Source organism: Phyllostomus discolor, chromosome 8, assembly GCF_004126475.2.
Source record: "Phyllostomus discolor isolate MPI-MPIP mPhyDis1 chromosome 8, mPhyDis1.pri.v3, whole genome shotgun sequence".
Taxonomy (NCBI): Eukaryota; Metazoa; Chordata; class Mammalia; order Chiroptera; family Phyllostomidae; genus Phyllostomus; species Phyllostomus discolor.
In genome coordinates this window covers 95,832,267-95,852,737 of record NC_040910.2, presented here as the reverse complement: position 1 = coordinate 95,852,737, position 20,471 = coordinate 95,832,267, and the positions used below count along the sequence as shown (strand labels likewise).

At 49.0% G+C, this 20,471-nt stretch overlaps 1 protein-coding gene across 4 annotated transcripts in view; it reads left to right on the top strand.

Moving 5' to 3' along the window:
- Positions 1-386: 386 nt before the first annotated feature.
- The window catches only part of LPO (lactoperoxidase), a 32,873-nt gene continuing 12,788 nt past the window's right edge, over positions 387-20,471 (top strand). The window contains exons 1-9 of one of the 4 annotated variants that reach the window (XM_036033680.1): positions 1,089-1,621; positions 2,507-2,693; positions 8,016-8,093; positions 9,039-9,126; positions 14,657-14,817; positions 16,186-16,300; positions 16,753-16,882; positions 17,627-17,833; positions 19,049-19,373. In XM_036033680.1, the coding sequence (XP_035889573.1) occupies positions 8,018-8,093; positions 9,039-9,126; positions 14,657-14,817; positions 16,186-16,300; positions 16,753-16,882; positions 17,627-17,833; positions 19,049-19,373 (1,102 nt within the window). In that variant the 5' untranslated portion in view covers positions 1,089-1,621; positions 2,507-2,693; positions 8,016-8,017. Of the gene's footprint in view, positions 473-1,088; positions 1,622-1,659; positions 2,694-8,015; positions 8,094-9,038; positions 9,127-14,656; positions 14,818-16,185; positions 16,301-16,752; positions 16,883-17,626; positions 17,834-19,048; positions 19,374-20,471 lie in introns of those variants that run through there. The other 3 variants (XM_036033678.1, XM_028520405.2, XM_036033679.1) reach the window with 3 other exon arrangements.

The window sequence follows — 20,471 nt, the reverse complement described above, 5'->3', positions numbered from 1 at the left end:
GCTGACACATCCCTGCCTGTTACAAAAAGGTTAAACCTAGGACATATCATATCTTGTCATAACACAATCAAGACCCAGAGACAGTCAGACCAGCACACAGGAAAGCAGTATAATCCCATAGGGTCTTCCAGAATGAAATTTCATCTTGAAAACATTCAGAACCAACTAGGTCAAGATCCATATAAAGACACAGCCTCATTAACCCAGAAGGGAGAAACTTGAGGAGCATGCTCCAAAATTTAGAGAATGGTCAAAGAAAAATAATGCTTGGCTGAGGAGTGGAAATGTCTTTCAAAAAAACCCAAACAAAACAAAACAAAAACCAAAAAGAACCTGAAGTCCCTCATTTGTCTTTCTCGGCCAGCTGCCCTCTTCTGAAACACTCAGCTCATTTGCCTGAACTCATCACACGGGAAGGAGCTTTTTACTACATTCCTTCAGCTGGAAAGAAGGGACATATCTCTTTTTTAAGGTAAATCCAGGGATTTGGTTTTTGGTTGACGAATTTCAGACAGTCCCCCTGAGATTTTTCAATCCAAAGTGTAATTGCATAAAGAGGCTTATATTTTAGATTGTCTGTCTATAAAACACATTTGCATGAAATTTTGTTTTCTCATACCCTTTTCATTTCCTTCCTGTATGGATCTGATGAACTTGAAATTTCAAAGTCATTCAGGTAGGACTAGTATATAACATTGTACTTGTGCCTTAAATTAATACTCTCCCAGATATTGGTGTTTTTAGTGGGCCACCCAATGGAAGGCATGAAGTCACAGAATCCTAAAAACTATCTAAATGAACCATCAATTTTGCAACTAGAGAATAGGAGGCACCAGAAGGTGAAGCAACTTGTGCAGAGCCACACAGTGACAGAGGCAGAAACTTAATTAACCCACTGTCCTGAGGTCAAGTCCAGGTCTCTTCTCTGGTGGTCAAAAAATAGCAGTACTTTGAATATTATTGTTTAAAAAGTCAATGTTTTTAAATCACTTTATTTATTTTTTAAGGTAAAATTTTCTTCTTTTTTATAGCTGAGTAGTATTCCAGTGTGTAAATATCCCATAGTTGGTTTTTTGTTGTTGTTGTTGTTCAATTATAGTTGTCCCAACTTTTAAAAATCACTTTAAATCCAAAAGATTAATCTATTGACTTCCACATGGATTGGATGAAATGTAAGGAAGGTATCCCATAGCAGTGACTAAATGAATGGGGTAGAGAGACATTGTATTTGTTTCTAATTTGAAGAGTGGTTCAGATTGCATTAGGGGCTTATGAGGGTCAGCCTCCTTGGAGTTTGGAGTTTTGCCTTCCATGATTGCATCAGGGCCATATATTTAACCTGGAAAAGGGTAAGAGGAGGATCTGCTTGACCCAGAGCCAGTGATTTTGCATCAACTAATCCCTGAGGTATTCTATAGTTTCCTCATTCATCTGCCCAGAGTCACGGGGTATTCCCTACTGAACCTGAGCCTCTTCTCCAGGCCAATCAGATCCTCAAAACCATTTTCTCGGGGCCTTTCTCAGAAATAAATTTTTGCATAAGTTGTAAAAGACCAGTTCCTCCAAGGAGATCAATTGCCCTGTCTGCTGCTGGAGACCAAGGCATTTGACAATTTGGCAGGTAAGAATCGATAACTTTAGTCTTTCTTGGTTTTTGCAAAGTTGATGATGAAATTTCCTAAAGGCTTCTCAGAAAGCTTAGTACTGGATTTGGACTTGGGCATTTTCTGGTGCCAGATTTGGCAGCCACTATGGGAGGTCATCCCCATTTGGTGTAAGGGAGAATGTGATTCAAAACCACTGTGGGGCAAGAAGGCTTTTCTGAGTCTGAAAATTTAGTCACAGAATCATAAACTCAGGGCTTCCAGGTATCACAAACTACCATAAACCTCTAACTCATTATGTTTAGAAAGTGAGGCCTAAGAAATATTATGTGTTCAGGGCATACAGAAAGTTGGTGGGGGAGGATAGTAATAGAATGATGTTCTATGTAGTATTCCTGAGACTGGTGTGGTATCATATGAAAGTTCTGCAGTGTTTTCAAGGGTTTCCTAAGCCAGAGCGGTCAGATCTTCATGTTGTTTCCAGCACCTTGTGCCTGCTATCTACATCAGATCTGAACATCTAGTTAGCCTTGAATGTCTAGTCCCAGGTGTTTTCAATGCCCCCTGGACAGCTGGCTCTCAATCAAGTTTATGAGTTGCAACAATATTAGATGAGTTCCATTTTTGGGAGAATCAAGTGGTTGAATCTTTAGTTTTTATGTGATTGGGTGTCCCAAACCCTGTGACTGAGATAAAGGATTTTTTCTGCTGTAGATGGCTTGATAAAAGCTATCCCCACTCCATTCTCCTCTTGATCCCAGAGCTCCTCAAAAGGTCAAATAGAGCATTCTTGGGAGTGCTGGGGTGTTCATTGGTTTCCTACTGTCTCATCCACCTCCTCCAAAAGAACTCTTGCCATTCATGAAAAAGAATCCCTCTTATCTTATCACTGCCTTTCTCAGGCCTTCCTGCAGCCTCCTTAGTGATTTCTCAGCAAGTCTGAGAGCCAGACTCTGGAAGGCCTTCGTGTTCAGAGTGTGATCTGTAGACCAGCAGCATTGCCACACCCGGGAACTTGCTGGAAGTATAAACTCCTGGGCCCTTTCTATGACCTCCTGAGTCAGAATCTGCATTTAACATGGTCCACAGGTGATTAGTAGGCACATCAAGGCATGAGAAGCCTGCTAAGGGACAAGCACTGTTGTCTCCCACTGCACCATCCACATGCTGAACTTTTCTGCTCTAAGAGTTTCATTCATTCAGCATGTACCCAACACCTATTAAGTTCTGACACGGGGCTTGGGTGCTGGAAAAACAAAAATAAATAAGACATATCTCTTGAAGTGATAGGGGAAACAGATGTCAAAACAGTGATATGAGATCTGAGTAAAGTACTATAGGAAGACAGGAAAAGAAATGACCTAAATTTGCCTGGAAAAATCTGGTACACTTCACAGACAAGGTGGCATTTGGCTTGGGATTTTTTAAGAGTTATTTAGTTTTTTTAATTATATTTTATTGATTATACTATTATAAGTGTCCTGATTTTTCCCCTTTTGCTCCCTTTTGCCCAGCACCCCCCACTCCCTCAGGTAATCCCCACACCATTGTTCATGTTCATGGGTCATGCATATAAGTTCTTTGGCTACTCCATTTCCTATACTATACTTTACATCCTCATGGCTGTTCTGTAATTACTTATTTGTACTTCTTGATCCCCCATTATTTTACCCACTCTCCTACAACTCCCTCCCATCTGGCAACCATCAAAGTGCTCTGTGTATCCATGCTTCTGTCTCTGTTCTTGTTTGCTTAGTTTGCTTTTTATATTTAGCTGTTGATCGATAAGTTTTTGTCATTTTATGTTCATAGTTTTGATCTTCTTCTTAAGTAAGTTCCTTTAACATTTCATATAACAATGGTTTGGTAATGATGAACATTTTTAGCTTTTTCTTGTCAGGAAATCTCTTTATCTGCCCTTTGATTCTAAGTGCTATCTTTGCTGGGTGGAGCAGTCTTGGCTGTAGGTCCCCGCTTTTCATCACTTTAATATTTCTTGCCAATCTCTTCTAGCCTGCAAAGTTTTTGTGTGTGTGTCGGGGCGGGGGGAATGGGGGTTGAGAAATCAGCTAACAGTCTTATGGGAACTCCACTTTAGGTAACTAACTGCTTTTCTCTGGCGGATTTGAAGATTCTCCCTGTAAACTTTGGCATTCTGAGTATGATGTGTCTCGGCATGGGGCTTCTTTGCATCCACGTTGTTTGACACTCTGTGCTTCCCAGTCTATTTCCTTTACCAATTTAAGAAAGTTTTCTTTCATTATTTTTTCAAATAGATTTCCAATTTCTTGTTCTTTTCCTTCTCATGGCACTCCTGTGATGTGAATCTTGGACATCTTGAAGTTGTCCCAGAGGCTGCTTATACTATCCTCATGTTTTTGGATTCTTTTTTCTTGTTATTGTTCTAACTGGTTGTTTTTTTTGCTTCCTTATGTTTCAAATCATTGATTTGACTTTTGGCTTCATTCACTCTATGGTTTTGTCCCTGTAAATTGCTCTTTATTTCAATTAGTGTATTCTTTATGTCTCCTTGGATCTTTTTTATGCTGTTGAGGTCCTCACTAAATTTCTTGAGCATTCTTATAACCAGTGTTTTGAACTCTGCATCTCATAGATTGCTTATCTCCATTTGTTTAGCTCATTTTCTGAAGTTTTGATCTGTGCTTTCATTTGGGCCACCTTTCTTTGTTTTCTCATTTTGGCAGCCTCCCTGTGTTTGTTTCTACGCATTAGGTAGAGCTGCTTTGACTCCGTGTCTTGTGTAGGGTGACCTAATGTAGCAGGTGTCCTGCAGGATCCAGTGACACAGCCTCCACTATCACCCAAGTTGGGTACTCAAGGTGTACCCTTCGTGGGGGCTGAGTACACCCTCCTCTTGTAGTTGAGCCTTGGGTGCTATTGGCAAGTCAATGGGAGGGGTTTACTCAGGCCAGTCAGCTGCAAGGATTGGCTGTGACCACTGACCACCCATCTCTGCCCTCTGTGGAGGATCAGTTGTGCAGGGGCAGGGTGACAGTGCTCTGATATGGTCTGTAGCTGTCCACTGGGTGTGTTGGTCCTGGGGTTTCCTGGGTGTTGCAGACCAAGGTAAGTCACCACCCATGTTTTGCCTGGGGCCCTACCTCAGCTATAAAGCAATCTGACATGGCTGCTACTTGTGCTGGGCTTGGAGATTCCAAGGCAAAGCCAAGCTGTGAATCTAGGCTGTCTGCTGCTAGTGACGGGCCTGGGGCTCACTGAGGGTAGCTGTTGCTTGTTGGAGAGGATTTAGGAAGTTGTGAAGCATGAGCCAAAAACAGCCATTTATGTGGAAAAGGAGCTCAAGTGGAGCAGAATTTCTGGGAATCTGCAAAGTGGGCCAAACAGTATTAGCTAGGTTGATGGAGTCTCAGATATAGCACCAGCTTGCCAGCTCTGTGGCTCTGTGGGGGAAGGGTTTAGAAACGGAACAATGGCCTCTGCTCACCTTGATACTAGACACTCAGTTTCTTCTTTTATGCCACGGGTACTTTTCAAGCTGCTACCCTGGTGCTGGAGCTCAGAGTGAGTGAGTCTGAATAGGTGAGTCCATGTGTGGGTTCTTTAAGAGGAACTGCTTGGGGTTCCAGCAGTTTCTTCTATCAACTCAATCCCTGCTGGTTTTTGCAGCCAGAAGTTGTGGGGACTTATCTTTCTGGCATTGGTACCCTGGGCTGAGGGGCCTGGTGTGGAGCTGGGACTCCTTGCTCCCGAGGTATCCCTCCCGAATTTTTATCCACCACACGTGGATGTGGGGCCAGCCCAATTTGCATTTGCACCCCTCCTACCAGTCTGGGTAGATGTGGTTTCTTTAATTCCATAGTTCTCAGACATCCCTTCAACTTGATTTCTGATGGTTCTGAGTGATGGTTGTTCTATATTTTAGTTGTAATTTGGATGTGGTTGTGTAAAGAGGCAAGCTATGTCTGCCTATGCTACCATCTTGACTGGAAACCTGGCTTGGGTTCTGAAGAATGAATAAGAGTTTATCAGGCAGAGAGTGTGTTGCATAGGAAAAGAGCATGACTAGAGGCAGAGGACTGTAGGCCAGCCTGCCATTTGAAGGGCAGAGGTCAGGCCTATGTACTGTCATGACCCAGGGAAGGCACTGGGCCTTCCCACCAATTGAAGAGATTCAAAAATGGTTTCTGCACTGAGCATGATGATAAAAATGTAGGTGAACATCCAAACATCACAGAAGCCTCTTTTTGGACTCCTTCTCTGAAGCGTCATTTCTTCTACCCTCTGCCCTGCTTGACTCTGGCTGCAGCTACTGCCCTCCACGATCTTTCTCACATCCCTTTCCAGTGGCCTGACCTTGCATTTGCCTGCCTCTGCTTTCTGTCTCACATCTTTTCTTTATCCCGACCAGGAAAGTTGACTAACACATGGAAAATAATTTAGTTATTTTATGGGGTATGCCCCCTCCAACTATTCAGTGAAGGGAGTATGAAGGCTGTTCCAAGCATAAAAGAGAAGAAATGAGTATGTAATTTTTTATTTCCTGTGCAGTTTTCTCAACTCCCATGTCTTTGGCTATGATATTTTTCTCTTCAGTCTAGCTCATATGATGCCTTTTTTCATAGACTAACCTTTTATTTGTTTTTATAATGAAATACATTAATTATTGAAAGAATAGTATACTGAATACATGTGTGCCCACCAGCCCTCTTTACAAAAACAATGCTATGATGGTTGCTGGAGGCTAGGAAGAGGGGGAAGTGGGAGTTGGTGTTTAGTGGATATAGAATTTCAGTTTTGCAAGATGAAATAATTCTAGAGATCTGTTGTACAACAATGTGAATATACCTGTCACTACTCTACTGTATGGTTAAAATGGTTATGATAATATACTTTATGCTATGTGGTTTTACCACAATGACATGTGTGTCTGTGTGTATGTGTGTGTATTATTATATATAATATTACATATATAATAATACATACACATACATATACATTATATACCAATGATACCTTTTACTCTAAAATCATTATCTTTGTTAGCCTGAAAAGGCACATGTCTGCTGGCTCAGTGGTCTCCTCGAGTCACAGAGAGAAGGATTCTAGTTGGTTCTACCTGGGTCCACATATATAAGGACAGGAGCCCAATGAGGGTCAAGCCTCTTGAGAATTCCTCTTGGAAAAAAAAGTGCCAGGGAGGATCTTGGCCAGGGAAGTATTTACTCATACTTTTCCTTTTTTCTAGAGTTAGCTTATCACAAGCACATTCAACAAGATAAAAGTTATTAGGGAGACCATAAAATGGCAGAGGAAAAGACTGGGGGAGTGTGAGAGAATGAGAAATTACCTGGTCCAGAAACACAGTTCTCCTTTTGTGGTCTGGCCTAACCCAAGGGGAGATTATCCAGAGCAGGTCTGAAGACTGCCTGGGTGATCTGTCAGGCGAAGCCCCAAAACCATGCTGTCCCCTAGGGGAGCTTCAAGTACATATGGAGGGGACAGCCAACCTTAGAACGTTCTCCTTGCCATGTTTCGGAGTCCACCAGTGAACGCACACTGAGGGGTGACCCTGTGCTCTCCTGGGAAAGCTGAGGGTCTGCCAAGAGCGTCATCTAAGCACGTGATCGTTCCATCTGCACAGGGACACCTGCCTGGCTGGAGCTGCAATCTCCTCAGAAGATATCTGGGGTCTATTCCACCAAGCCTAATGAACACGCTAAGCCCCTAAGCCCCTCATCAGCAAACAGAGCCACAAAAGTTTTAGTCTGATGGTTTAGGTTCAGAGTTCAAGCTCCTGATGAAGGAAGTTGGGATCTCTGCTGGCAGCCTAAGACACAGCTGTGGGCTTAGGGAGTCTGAGCTTTGCCACAAAGTTCATTCCTGTGTTCCCATCAAATTGGCTTTTGGAGGGAGGGTGAAGCCCCTGCCATTTCTGAAGGCAGGAACTGAATGTCTGCTTCTAGGGCACACTCCCCTGGTGCTGAGCCAGAGCAGCAGAGTTTGCAGGGAGCAAAATATCCTGCAGGGAACCCCACAGACGTGTTCCAGGTTTGGTAATAGCATTTCTCCCCAAGACAGGTGGCAAGATAGGCACAGGATCCTGGCTCACAGGCAGAATCGGAAACCTTGGATCACTCCATCCAACCCTCCTCACTTGACAGGCCAATGGCCCCTGCCCAATGTCGTAGAGCTAGTTAGAGCAAATCAGAACTACAGCTCAGGACCTGCAGATGCCAAGGCCTGAGTTCTTTCCCTCCCACTGCCTCCTTCTAGTACCTAGCACGGGCCTGCACTTAAGGTAGAGTCTTAGTTATTGTAGCTTCCGCTGAACTGTTCTAATGTTAGGGTGTCTGGTATCTCCTTTCTGTGACTCAGTCCCTCCCATGGGGGCTCTGCAAGGCCCACACCATGATCTGGATCTTGTTTCAGCAATGTGGGTCCTCCTCCGTGTCCCGGGGCTCCTAGCTTCCCTGACCTTGCTCCACGCTGCAGTGTCTGTCACATGTGGTAAGTGTCTCCCTGTATTGCTTTCCTGGGGTTGCTGTATCAAAGGGCCACAAACTAGTTGGCTTAAGACAGTAGACATTTTTTTCACCTACAGTTCAGGAGGTTGGAAGTCCAAAATCAAGGTGTCGGCAGGGTCATACTCCTCTGAAGGCTCTAGAGGAGACTCCCTCCTTGCCTCTTCCAGCTTCCAGTGGCTCGTGGCCACCCTTGGGAGTCCCTGGCTCATAGCCGCATCACTCCCGTCTCTGCCTGTCTTCCCATAGCCTTCTTCTCTTTGGCCTCTGGGTGTCCTCCCCTCTTGTTGTAAAGCCACCAGTCAGAGGATTTGGAACCCACCCCAATCTGTACCTGTATAACCTTATTTTAATTAATTATGGCTACACAAACCTTGTTTCCAAATAAGGTCACATTCTGAGGTTCTTGTGAGCACCTGTATTTTAGGGGCACTACTTGACCCACTCACTATACTCCTCTTGTTCAGAGAATGCATCCAGCCCACCCCACACCCAGACACCAATATGAGTGCAAATCAGCAATCCCACCTCTACCCTACACAATTCTGTCCCTACTTCAGAGCCCTGGTGGTCAGCTAAGTCCTTGCTGGACTTGCTTAAGGGTCTGGCTCAGTAAGAACCAGAAAAAGCCCCACAGCCCAGGAGCTTTAGCCAACCTGAACAGCCACACACCTACTTAATTCCATCACTGGGAATTCCAGTGGACTCCCCAAAACCGGTTTTGACACCTTAGGGAAGATCATAGAGCGTTCTTCCCATCCTATGCTTTCTGTCCTTGAGGATTCTTGTGAAAGTTTCCTAACCTTGATCTTTTGCCTGCTCAGATTTGGGGGTTGGGGGTGGGTAATGGCTGAGAAAGAGGGAGATGGAAGCAGAGGGCGTCTCAAAGGAGTGGTGCCTGACACCCTGCTGCTTGTTTCTCCCCCCCAAGCACAGTCCACCAGCCCTGCTGCCATCTCTGATACTGTGAGTCAGGTCAAGGCCCAAGTCAGCAAGGCCTTTCTGGAATCTCGGACCAGGTACGTGAGACACACACACAACGAACTTCCCTTCCTAGGCTTCCTGTTAACGACAAACACATCTAGGCCAGCCCCGACAAGTCAAAGAGCCAAAGCAGCTACACAATCTGCCGACCCACCTCCCCACCTCGGAGCACTTGGCAAGCAGGAGTTAATAGCCCACAGCTCCTAAAGTCCTCATCCTGTGGGTAACTTGAAGAGGATGTCTAATCTAATGCTGTAAAACCCTGCAGAGGTCTCGGTCAAAAGAATATTAGGATAGGTTGAATATCACACACCCTTATGAAACACGTGTTATTACCAAACTGATGGCTTAAACGTTATGGGTTACCATTAGCCATGTACAAACACACAGGTAGTCATGACCTTGAACCCATGCATCTGATATATGTACCAATATTTAAGAAAAGAGTTTCTTTGTATCTCTCAGATTAGCCGTGACCTCCCCAGGGGTAAGCACTTCCTTCTGCATGGCCCATGTTTCCTTGGGTCATGCATTCCAGTCTCAGAAAGCCTGTAGGTGGAAGTTCTCCATTGACTCAGCTAATATTGACTGACTTAGGTCAGGTCCTAGAAGTGGAACTGAGACCTGGGTTCACATGCAGTTGACTGACTGGGGAGTGCTCTCAGGAAAGCTGTGATGGGGGGAGGGAGCAGAGAGGTGAAGGAAGAAGCTGAGCAAGGATGTGGTTTAAGGTCTAGCCTCAGCTGACCCTAAAGGGAGACCTGTCACAGCGCCAGCCACCACTTCTTTCCTTCAGGCTCTCCGAGAAGGTATTAATAGTCAGCCACAACTCCGGGACACCCAATGGGGCCTTCCTCTTTTTTAAAAAAAAATTTATTGTTGTTCAATTACAGTTGTCTGTATTTTCTCCCCACTCCTCCCACACCCCCTCCAAACCCACCTCCCTCCCTTGCTTCCACTCTCCCCCTTGGTTTTGTCCATGTGTCCTTTATAGTAGTTCCTGAAAACCCTTCTCCCCTCTGTCCCCTTCCCCCTCCCCTCTAGCTATCATTAGATTGTTCTTATTTTCAATGACTCTCATATTTCATTTGCTTTTTTTGTTGTTGATTATGTTCCAGTTAAAAGTGAGATCACATGGTACTTGGCCCTTGTCATTAGTATTAAAGCAAAGAGGAAGCTTGTCATGGTGGCAGGAGAGAAACAGCAGGTATTCCAGCAACTATTTCCCAATGCAAATTCTTCCCCCTCCTTAATGTCAGCCCTTTCATAGCCCTGAGCTGGGGTTAGAATAAAAGCAACAAACCCAGTGTTCATCACCTCCTCTGCAAGTCATGCACAGGACGACCAGCCCTGCTTTGGAGCTTGTCCTCACTGGTGAGTTCCTGGGCTTGGGGCCTCATGGAGACATAAAGGATCATATTTAAACAGCTTGTTACACAAACACACAGACAATGCAGGAACTCCTCACGGAATGAAGGAATAAACAGAGCAGTGGTTGCTCCTCCTGGTACAGGAATCAGAGAAGCATGATGGAGGAGGAGGAGGAGGAGCCAGCCCTGCAGAGGGTTGGTATTCCAGGGGCTGGGAACAGCAAAGGTAAAGGTCCTGGGGCAGGAAAGAGCTTAGGGTGCTCAGGAAACAGAAAGAAGGCTGACGTTGGTGAAGGCAGTAGGCAGGGAGGAGCACACACAAGTGAGCACAGAGAAGTGGACTGTAAGGGCCATGGGGTCAGAAAGCAAATTCTGAGGAATTCTCCTCTTCTGAGGAAGAGGAGAAGGGGAGAGGAATTGGAAGTGACTGCTTAATAGGTATGGGGTCTTTTCTGGGGAAGATCAAAATGTTTTGGAGCTAGAAAGAGGCAATGATTGCACAATATAACCTGCATGCATGCAGCAAACAGATGGACTCATGCATGTCCCAGTGGAAGCCAATGAATTCCTTTCATCAGAGGATGGTGTTACAGAACAGACAGAACAGAGGCCAAGTAGGTGGGCAATTGTTGGCCCACCCACGGATGCCAGAAACTGTTACAGAACATGCCCACCCACAGGGACAAGGGGGGTTACTATTTACTATTACTGAAAGGAGCCCCCATGTTCATTATGTCCACCACCTTACAGGAAAGACATCTCTCAATGCCAGAGATTTGTGAAAAGGAAAGGAAATGTTTATTTAATGCTCTACAGACTGAAAGTAGTGCCCTAATGCCTTCACTAAAATATCAAAGTCCTTTGGGATACCCACTGATGCCCACAGTGCTTCCTTCTCCCCTGCCCTAATTTGGGGTACCGTAACTCCAGAAAAGAAGCAAACATCCGTGTTTCAGGCCACTGGCAACATCAGCTGTGTCACCATCCAGGCAGGATCTCTAGTCCAAAGCCATGTGGCACCTTCTCGTGGCCTACTGGCAAGATTCTTCAGCCTTCTTCCAGGCAAAGTCTCTCCTGCTTCCCAGGCCACGCAGTCAAAGGGAGCACCCCAAAGCCATGTGGTCCTCTTCTACCAAAGCTGCAGGGGTCCCCACTCTGCCAAAACCACATGGTTCTTCTCTCCACCAAAGCTGTGGGGGTCCGTACCCCGGCAAAACCGTGTGGATCTTGCTGCAAAGCTGGGGGGGGGGGGGCAGGTGGGTCACCACTCTGCCACAGCCAACTGGTGATTGTCTGCTGAAGCCGCATGGTGGTTCCCCCCACCAAAGCTGCGGGGGTCCCCACTCTGGCAAAACCTCGTGGCTCTCCCTTACATGGCTGCAGGGGTCCCCACTCTGCCAGAAGCGCGTGGCTCTCTCCTCTATTGGCCACAGCTGCATGGTTCTCTCTGCACTGCCACAGCCCCGTGGTCCTCTCTCCAATGGCTTTGGCCTCTGGGTTTAAATCCTCGTGCCAATCCTCCTCTGCAGCCCCATTTCCAACTCTTCCCACAACCGGCTACACTTGCCAGCACTCTCATGTCCTTCCAGCTTTATTGGGCTGCCATAGTAGGTCTGGGCAGGTGTGGCCCCATGTCATGGAGCTAATCTTCTCCAAGCTCTCATGCAGGCACTGTAATCAGGGGGACCTGCCCCCCAGTTACATCTTGGGTGGAAGTCCCTCCCTTCTCCCTGGCTCAAAGCATGGTCACAGCTATTTAACATATCTATGAAGCAAGTTAAAGGTCATAGATATGTTAAATGACCATGCCAGAGGTTAGCTGCAAAGCTGTTGCTATGCAAAACAGCTCTCAGTGGCCCTGCTGCATGTGTCCCTTTGGCAAACTCACACCTGTTGGGGGGAGGGGGGGCGACATCCCAATATTTCCTGGACACCTTGAGTTCTGTAGCCCATTCCAAATCCCTATTTGGGGCCCCCCTCTTGGCTGCACCCTGTAACAATGGCATGGTCTGAATTTCATTCTAGAAAGCTCACTCCATCAGCCGTGTAGTGAATGAATGGAAGGGGGATGGGAGCAGAGAGCCCAGTTAGGAAGTGGCTGCGGCCCTCCAGATGGTCCAGAGTGGTGGCTAGGATGAGGGCGGAGGCCTGGAGGTGGAGAAAGAGGCCCTCCAAAGCCCTGCCTGCTCCCGCAGAGCCCAGCCCCAAAGACGGCCAAGCAGGACGTAAGTCCTGCTGAGTCAGTGCAGGCAGGAGAACCACAAAGAGCGTCAGGGGTTCTCTGGTCTGAATCTGTGTGTCCTGGTGTAGGAGGGTGCAGCCAAAGGGTCCCCAAATAGAGATTTGGAATGGGGTTCAGAACTCAAGGTGTCCAGGAAATATTAGAAAAATATTAGAAAAATATATAGAATGTCCTCACCCCCCACCCCAGGGGAAGGGACAAATGGAGCAGGGCCTTTTAGAGCTGTTTCCCATAGCAACAGCCTTGCAGCTACCCTCTGGCGTGGTCTTTTAACATATCTATGGCCTTTGGCTGGTTGCATGGATATGTTAAATAGCTCTGGCCAAGCTCTAAGCCAGGGAAATGGAAGTAACTTTCCCTAGTTACGGAGCCTGGGAGGCAACTCCCCTTGGTTACTGCGCCTGTACCTGGGTGAGAACTTGGAAATGATTGGTTCCATAACATGGGGCCACACCTGCCCAGACCCACAATGGCAGTCCAGTAAAGCTGGAAGGCTTTGAGAGTTCTGGCATGTGAGGCCGAGTGTGGGAAGAGTCGGAAATGGGGCTGCAGAAGAAGATTGGCGCGGGATTTAAAAACCCAGACTTGGCGGCCATTGAAGAGAGTACCATGCGGCTTCAGCAGAGTGGGGACTCCCGCAGCCGTGCAGACACCGTCCGGGATGCAGCCGCCTGCAGCTCCTCTACCACCCGGCTCCGAGCCCCAGCCAGCTCTGCAGCCGAGGCCGAGAGAAGGGGCCACCAGTAAGTGACTCGGGAGCACCGGGTCACTGCCCGGCCGCCACAGCCACCGCCAGGCCTCCACAAGCTGCGCCCGCGCTCTCACCTCTCCCGGGCTCAGCTAACCTTGCAGCCACCTGCTCTGGCCAGGACACAATGAGCTCCGCGCTAGCCCTCTCGGTGCTGCTGCCGCCGCCGCTGCCGCCGTCACCCTCCCAGAAAGAGGGACCCCCCCCCCCCCCCCCCCCGCAGCCATGGGAAGAATCACCACGCGCCTTTAGCTGGCGATCCTGGCAACACAACCAGTGGTACTGAGAACTAAGGAAGGACTGCCAGCTGAGCACAAATTACTAGGAAAAACCAGGAGCTGCCTAAGCCACGGACTTCTATTTCTTCTCCTGAGATACGGTACCCCAGACTGGGCAAAGGGGGGAAGGAAGGACCGTGTGTTTGTAGGTGTTTCAAGGGACTTTGGGATTTTAACAAAGACATTAAGTCATTACTTTTAGTTTGTATAACTTGAATAAATAACCCTTTTCTTTTTCACCAATCTCTAGCATGGAGAGCTATAATTCTCTGGCTTAGAGAAAGGTGAACCTAGTACAGGGGGACCCCAGGAGAAATGGGGATTAATTCCCTAGCATTTTGGGACTCTCTTCCCTGGTGGCCAGTCGGGGAGGATCATGGGAAACCACATGCGCAGTAACTTTAATGCAACTACTTGTACATACTCAGTAAAAGCCCACCACAACTAGCCAGGAAGGATCCGCTCTATAAGCATAAAGTCCCTCCAGCCCATGAGGTCAATCTCTGCTTGGAGTTGGCCTGCTCCCATGTTCTCTTCTATGAACTCTGGGTGTTCAGTTCAATTCTTTGTCCCGATCACTAAGAACCTGGTTACCTGTGCCCACCTGTGACACTGGGACACCAGTGTTTTCAAGGCCCCCCCAGTCGGTCCTGTTACAGCCAGCACAGCCGCAACCTTCTGATTCTAATTCAGGCAGCACTCATGTCTACCTGCCAGCCTTCCCTCACAACCAGACCTAGCAAAGCTTCAAGACACACAGCATCTTCCTCCCCCCACAAGAGATTTTCCAGAAGACAACTGAGAAAAGATCCTGAGAGCGCAGGCCCTTACTCTCGTGGTCTCACGTTACACACTCCACCTCCACCCCTTCTGCAGGGTCAGAGCCCCAGGGGCCAGGTCATGAGCCCCCCTTTGTCTCCACTGTAGGCTGATGACTGCCATGAGCTCTGAGGCGCCCAGCATGCGACAGCTCTCAGAGTACCTCAAGCATGCCAGGGGCCAGACGCGCACGGCCATCCGCAACGGGCAGGTGTGGGAAGACTCCTTAAAGAGACTGAGGCAGAAAACGACCTTGACCAATGTTACAGGTACAGAAAACCCCCTAGCCCTCTGATTGCAGGAAGGGGTCGTCTCCTGGCAGGAGAAGGCAGGAGCCACCAAAAGTTGTGTTCCCTATGAGGAGCCACCTCCTTGGAGAAGCACTCCTGTCTCTCCCCTCTTAGAACTGCAAAGCAAGGAAGAGCTGAGAGGACAGCTAGCAAAATGCTCTTTTTGTTTTCACAGAGAAAGGGACTTAAAGTCCAGCAAGGTCACACTGTCAACTCCAAACGAGGGGACATTCATGCTCTGGGAAGAATACCGTCTGTAAGGCCTCTATCCAGAGGAAGTACTATAGTCAATAAACATGGGTTCCCTGTTCCACACCACAGTGTCACCACCTTCTGCCTGGGAAGGGGACATTTAAGTCACCTGTGTCTGGGGCATTTACTGGGCTTGTATCACAGGAGGTGAGATTTCCGACTTCTGAGTAAAGTGGAGCTGAACCAGCGGGCTGATGGGTTGATCAGGGCTTGCTCCCAGCCCTCCATGCCAGCCCCTGCCAGTGGCACAGCTCCTGGGGAATCACGGAGGGAGGGGTTTGGGCCTGACCAGAGCAAGAGGTTGCCGGTTGCCCCTGCCAGCACATCCAGTGAGAGTGGCTATGTAGCCCGGGACTTGGGCAAATTCCAAAGTTCCAGAAGAAGGAACCTGGGACAAGGTAGGAAGAAGTAGGCAGCACTTTGGACTCCAAGATACAAAGGTGTGGGGGCGGTGAACCCCAGCCCCTGCCAACTTTCACAGATGGTCCCCCTGAGGAAGCCCCCTGGGGCTGGATTCCCTCGCCCATCTTGCTCTGTAGGTGCCGTGTTGGGTCACAGGCTGCATCGGGAGTGTGCAGCTCTGTCCATTCTGTGCCCACAGGCAAGCCTCCCAGGCCTCAAGGCCCCATCCTGTTGTTCCTCCCAGGGCCACAGTGCCCCCGACTTTGAAATGACCTGTCCCTCCCCAACATCTTTCCTATCTAGATTCCTGCTTGTTTAGTGCTTAAGATGTCAGTGAAGCTTTAGAAGGCAAGCAATCTTATCTCAGGGGTACTTTTATTCTAAAAGAAAGATCTATTATTCAAATGACCTGATAGACAAAGAATTACTGACAATTCTGGGGCCTTGCAAAGTTCTGACCTGTGGCCTTGGGCAAGTCTCTCCAGCACTGTGGCGTCAGTTTAATTGGGAATTTTAATTCTTTCCTTAATGAGCTGTCAGGATGAAATGAGACACCACCTCAGAAATGCTTGCTTAGAACACAGAACATACTCCCGCAAATCTGAGTTCCTCCCTGGTTCCCCTTCCCCGCCTGCCCCCAGTGCCTCAGAATGGAGAAAGAGCTCAGTCCCACTGGTGTCCCTTCCGTTTCAGACCCGAACCTGGACTTGACTGCACTCTCTTGGGAGGTGGGCTGTGGTGCCCGGGTTCCTGTGGAGAGATGCGACAACAGCTCTTACCGCACCATTACAGGACACTGTAATAACAGGCGAGTGGGCTGGGGCGGCTGTGGGGGGCAGACCTCACGACCGCCCCGCCCCGCCCCGCCCCCCTCGCCGCCTTACCCTGCCCGTCTGCCCCGCCCAGCCAGGGGCCTCGCTGCTCTGGCATTCCAGACAGCACCGCTGCTGCCTCACCCTCCTAAACTTGGCGCCCACCAGAACCCGTCCTGTTGAAACCCTCCCCCCCACCCCCCCAACTCCCCCACCTTCTGAAGAGACTACTGGTTCCCACCGGAAGCAGCACCTTCCCCAGGGCAGGGAGCCCCGCACCTTCAGGGGGTGGGGGTAGTTCAGAATCCCCGCATTGGAGATTCCTCCGCGTCCCCAGTCCCAGGGCAGAGGCTCCTGGTCCTTCCCCGTGGGATCCTCGTGGGATTTGTGGAGAAGCCATCCCCGGAGTAGACTGGCGGAGGCTGAGTGCGATCCTGCCCGGTTTCAGGAGGAACCCTGAGCTGGGCGCCGCCAACAGGGCGCTGGCGCGCTGGCTGCCCGCCGAGTACGAGGACGGGCTCTCCCTGCCCTTCGGGTGGACGCCGGGAAAGACGCGGAACGGCTTCCCGATCCCGCTGGTGAGGCCGGGGTGGCGGTGGGGGGTGAAGCATGGGAGTCCGAGGGGACCGGATGCACTCTGCACCCACAAAACAAGGAAGGAGAGCTAGGTGAATGGACAGAGGACGCGCGGGGCAGCCGCTTCAGGAGATGGACATTTGGACTTGCTGCCGGGCGATAATCCCCAAACTGCCACGAGAGGGCAGCAGAGCTCGGGGCCAGCCAAGAGTCCAGCCAAGTGGCTGTCACATCCCAGTTGCCCACAGGCCAGATCCCCTGGGGTCTCCTAGGCAGATGGCCTCCCCATCCCATCCTGCTCCTGCTGACCCCGCCCCAGCCCCTGGAGCGCATCAGCTGTCCCTTGCCTGGAGGTCCTATCTGCTGGCTTCATCTGAGTTGGCAGGCCCTCCCCTGAGCCCCTCTCCTCTTCCCAGACACCTGGCAGCTCAGTGGCACTCCAGAGGCAGGCTGTCTTTGTTTCCCCTCTCCATAGTGGGAGGGCACCGGCCTTGCAAGCCTTCGAGTCACACAGACCTTCGTTTAATCCTGTCCTTGCCCTTTTGTAGCTGACCTTGGAGAACTGACCTCACTTCTCTAGGACTCAGTCACCTCATCTACAAAGTGGGATAATGCCAAGCGCCTCACAAACTTGTCATAGGGATTAAATAAATGTGCCTGTTACATTGTAGGTAAAAACTGCAGTTGAACCTGACTCCTCAAAGCACATTTGCCTCCAACCCTCCTGCCCCTTCTTTCTCCTGCAGGCCCGTGAGGTATCCAACCAGATTGCAAGCTATCTGAGTGAGGAGGGTGTTCTGGACCCAAACACATCCCTGCTGTTCATGCAGTGGGGTCAAATTGTGGACCACGACATGGACTTTGCCCCTGACACTGAGCTGGGGAGCAGAGAGCACTCCAAAGAGCAATGTCACAAGTACTGTATCCAAGGAGGCAACTGCTTCCCCATCACGGTAGGCCCTGCACCACACGTCCCTGACCAGCCCTGACCACCCTCATGGGGCAGACATTTCCAGCCCGTCCACCAGGGTCTCTAAGGAGACCTTGAGTGCTGATTTGACAGCTTCCTACTCCTCACATATCCGTTCATTCACTCGTCCATTTATTCAGCAACTAGACATTAATCATCTACTTCATGCCAGGCAATGCACTATGTGCCGGGGATTCAAAGACAAATTAGACACTTTCTCCCCTTGAGGACAAAGGGCCTGCATCGGAAATGGACAAGGAACCTCTAATGGCAGAACTGGGATGCTCTGGGGAGGGTTGTCTATGTCCCCAGCCAGTAGCATTGGCACCACATGGGGACTTAGGAGGAGCCTCAAGCCTCCTCCCAGACATTGGGAAACAGGACCTACACTTTACTAGGAGATGCATCTCACGAGCAGTAAGGTCTGTGGAACCCTGCTCTAATAAGTCACCCTGGGGTCTGGGAAGAGCTGAAACTTGAGGGAGGAATCGGAAATTGTGGGAATTTCCAGCAGGAAGGGAGAGGAACTTTCACTGGGGCCCCTTGGTTCTTATTCATGGACTTTAGGGTTAGCGAGTGGTTTATTCACTCAAACAACAAGCAAGTCAAGGCTACGTGCTGTGGTGTGAAGAAACCGAGCCGTCAATTCAGGCCAACCTGGATTTGATTCCCACATCTTTCCCTTCCAGTTTGTAAGTTTGTGGGCAAGGTACTCAACCCGTTTGAACCTCAGTTTTCTCCCTGTTAAATGGTACTGAATTAGCTACCTTACAGGGTTTTGTGAGGTCCAAAGTGAGAAAATATGCAGACTGCCTAGCACACAGTAGAAGCAAAATACATATGTGGTAGCTGCTGTTGGTAGTAATTATTCACAAACCCTTCCCTATCTCCTGTTCTGCTTCCCTGTCCAGGGATCTCAGGGCTCTCACTCCACCAAAAATGTGAAGCCCTACCTCTGAAAGATTGGCTGACTCCCCTCAGTCCTTTTACACAGTGGGATGTAATGAACTTCAGGGTATAGTGGGCTCAGGATGTGTGGCATCAGCAGGAGGTGTCTCGAGTTGGTGTCTGGTACTAGGGTCCCAGGGGGACACCATCAGCATCTTTTCCAGCTTCACCCAGATCTGCCCTGGGGAGAGGTTGCCAGGGCCCAGCTGTACCAACTCTGCCCAGTCACCCACCCCCAATCTCTCTGCAGTTCCCACCCAAGGACTCTAAGGTGAAGACTCAAGGGAAGTGCATGACTTTCTTCCGAGCCGGGTTCATCTGCCCCACTCCACCCTACCAGACCCTGACCCGAGAGCAGATCAATGCTCTGACCGCCTTCCTGGATGCCAACTTCGTGTATGGCCCCGAGCCCAGCCTGGCCAGCCGCCTCCGCAACCTCAGCAGTCCCCTGGGCCTCCTGGCAGTCAACCAGGAGGTCTGGGACCATGGGCTTGCCTACATGCCCTTTTACAACAAGAAGCCAAACCCCTGTGAGTTCATCAACACCACTGCCCACGTGCCCTGCTTCTTGGCAGGTGAGTCTAGGGTAGGACAGAGGGGCCCAAGGACCAGGGTGTGGAGAGCAGAGGGAGGCCAGAGAAACCTCATGAGGCTGCTGGGCAGCTTCCAGGGACTTCTCATCATCTTCTGGAAAAACGTGCACCAAGCCATCACTGCCTCTGGCACTGGTTCAGGACTGGCAGAAGGGTCCAGATGAATACAGAATCTGAGAACAGGTGTTCACGGTAAAAATCAAAAAAGGGAAGGGAATCTATAAAAGCACAAAGAAGAGCAACAAAACCCCACCACCCACAGAAAATCATTGTTAACATTTAATGTCTATCTTTCTAGGTTTTTTTCTATTACAGTTCTATATTATTTTATATCCTCAGGATTATGTAATAATGCTCTGTAGTCTGATGTCGTCACTTGGTACATCACTTACATACTCTTCTACAACATGATTTTTAATGGCTGCCTGGGGCTATGTGACCACATATAGCCCCACAATTTATTTTATCAACCTTACTTGGAGACATTCAAGTCATTTCTAGTTTTTCTGTGATTTGTTGTTGTTTTTAGGTTATAAACATCCTTGTTGATGATTTTTTCTGCGCATTTTAATAATTTTATGAAGATAACTTCCTACTTCTGGCCAAGATGGAGGTGTAGGTAGACACCATGTGCCTCCTTGCACAACCAAAATAAGAACAACAGTTTAAAAACAAAGTAACAATGAGAACTGACAGAAAATTGATCTGTATGGAGGTCTGACAACCAAGGAGTTAAAATAGACACGTTCATCAGACAGGTAGGAGGGGTGGAGTTGGGCAGCAGGGGAGAGAGTGGTCATGGCACAAAAAAGCAGTGGTGCCGGGCACGCAAGACAGACGTGGCGGACCACGAGCACACAGGCAGCAGCTGGCAGACCCCAGGTGTGGAGTGGCAATGGGCAGACCCAGCAAGGCAGCAATTGTGAAGCAAGGCACAGTATTCAAGGCGGATGGCTGACCAGGTAGTCCCACGTTCACACACAGATAAACCAGGAGAAAATGTGGAGCAAGACAGACCGAGCAACCCAGGGTCCCAGTACTGGGAAATAAAGCCTAAAGGCACCAATTGGGGAAGCCTGT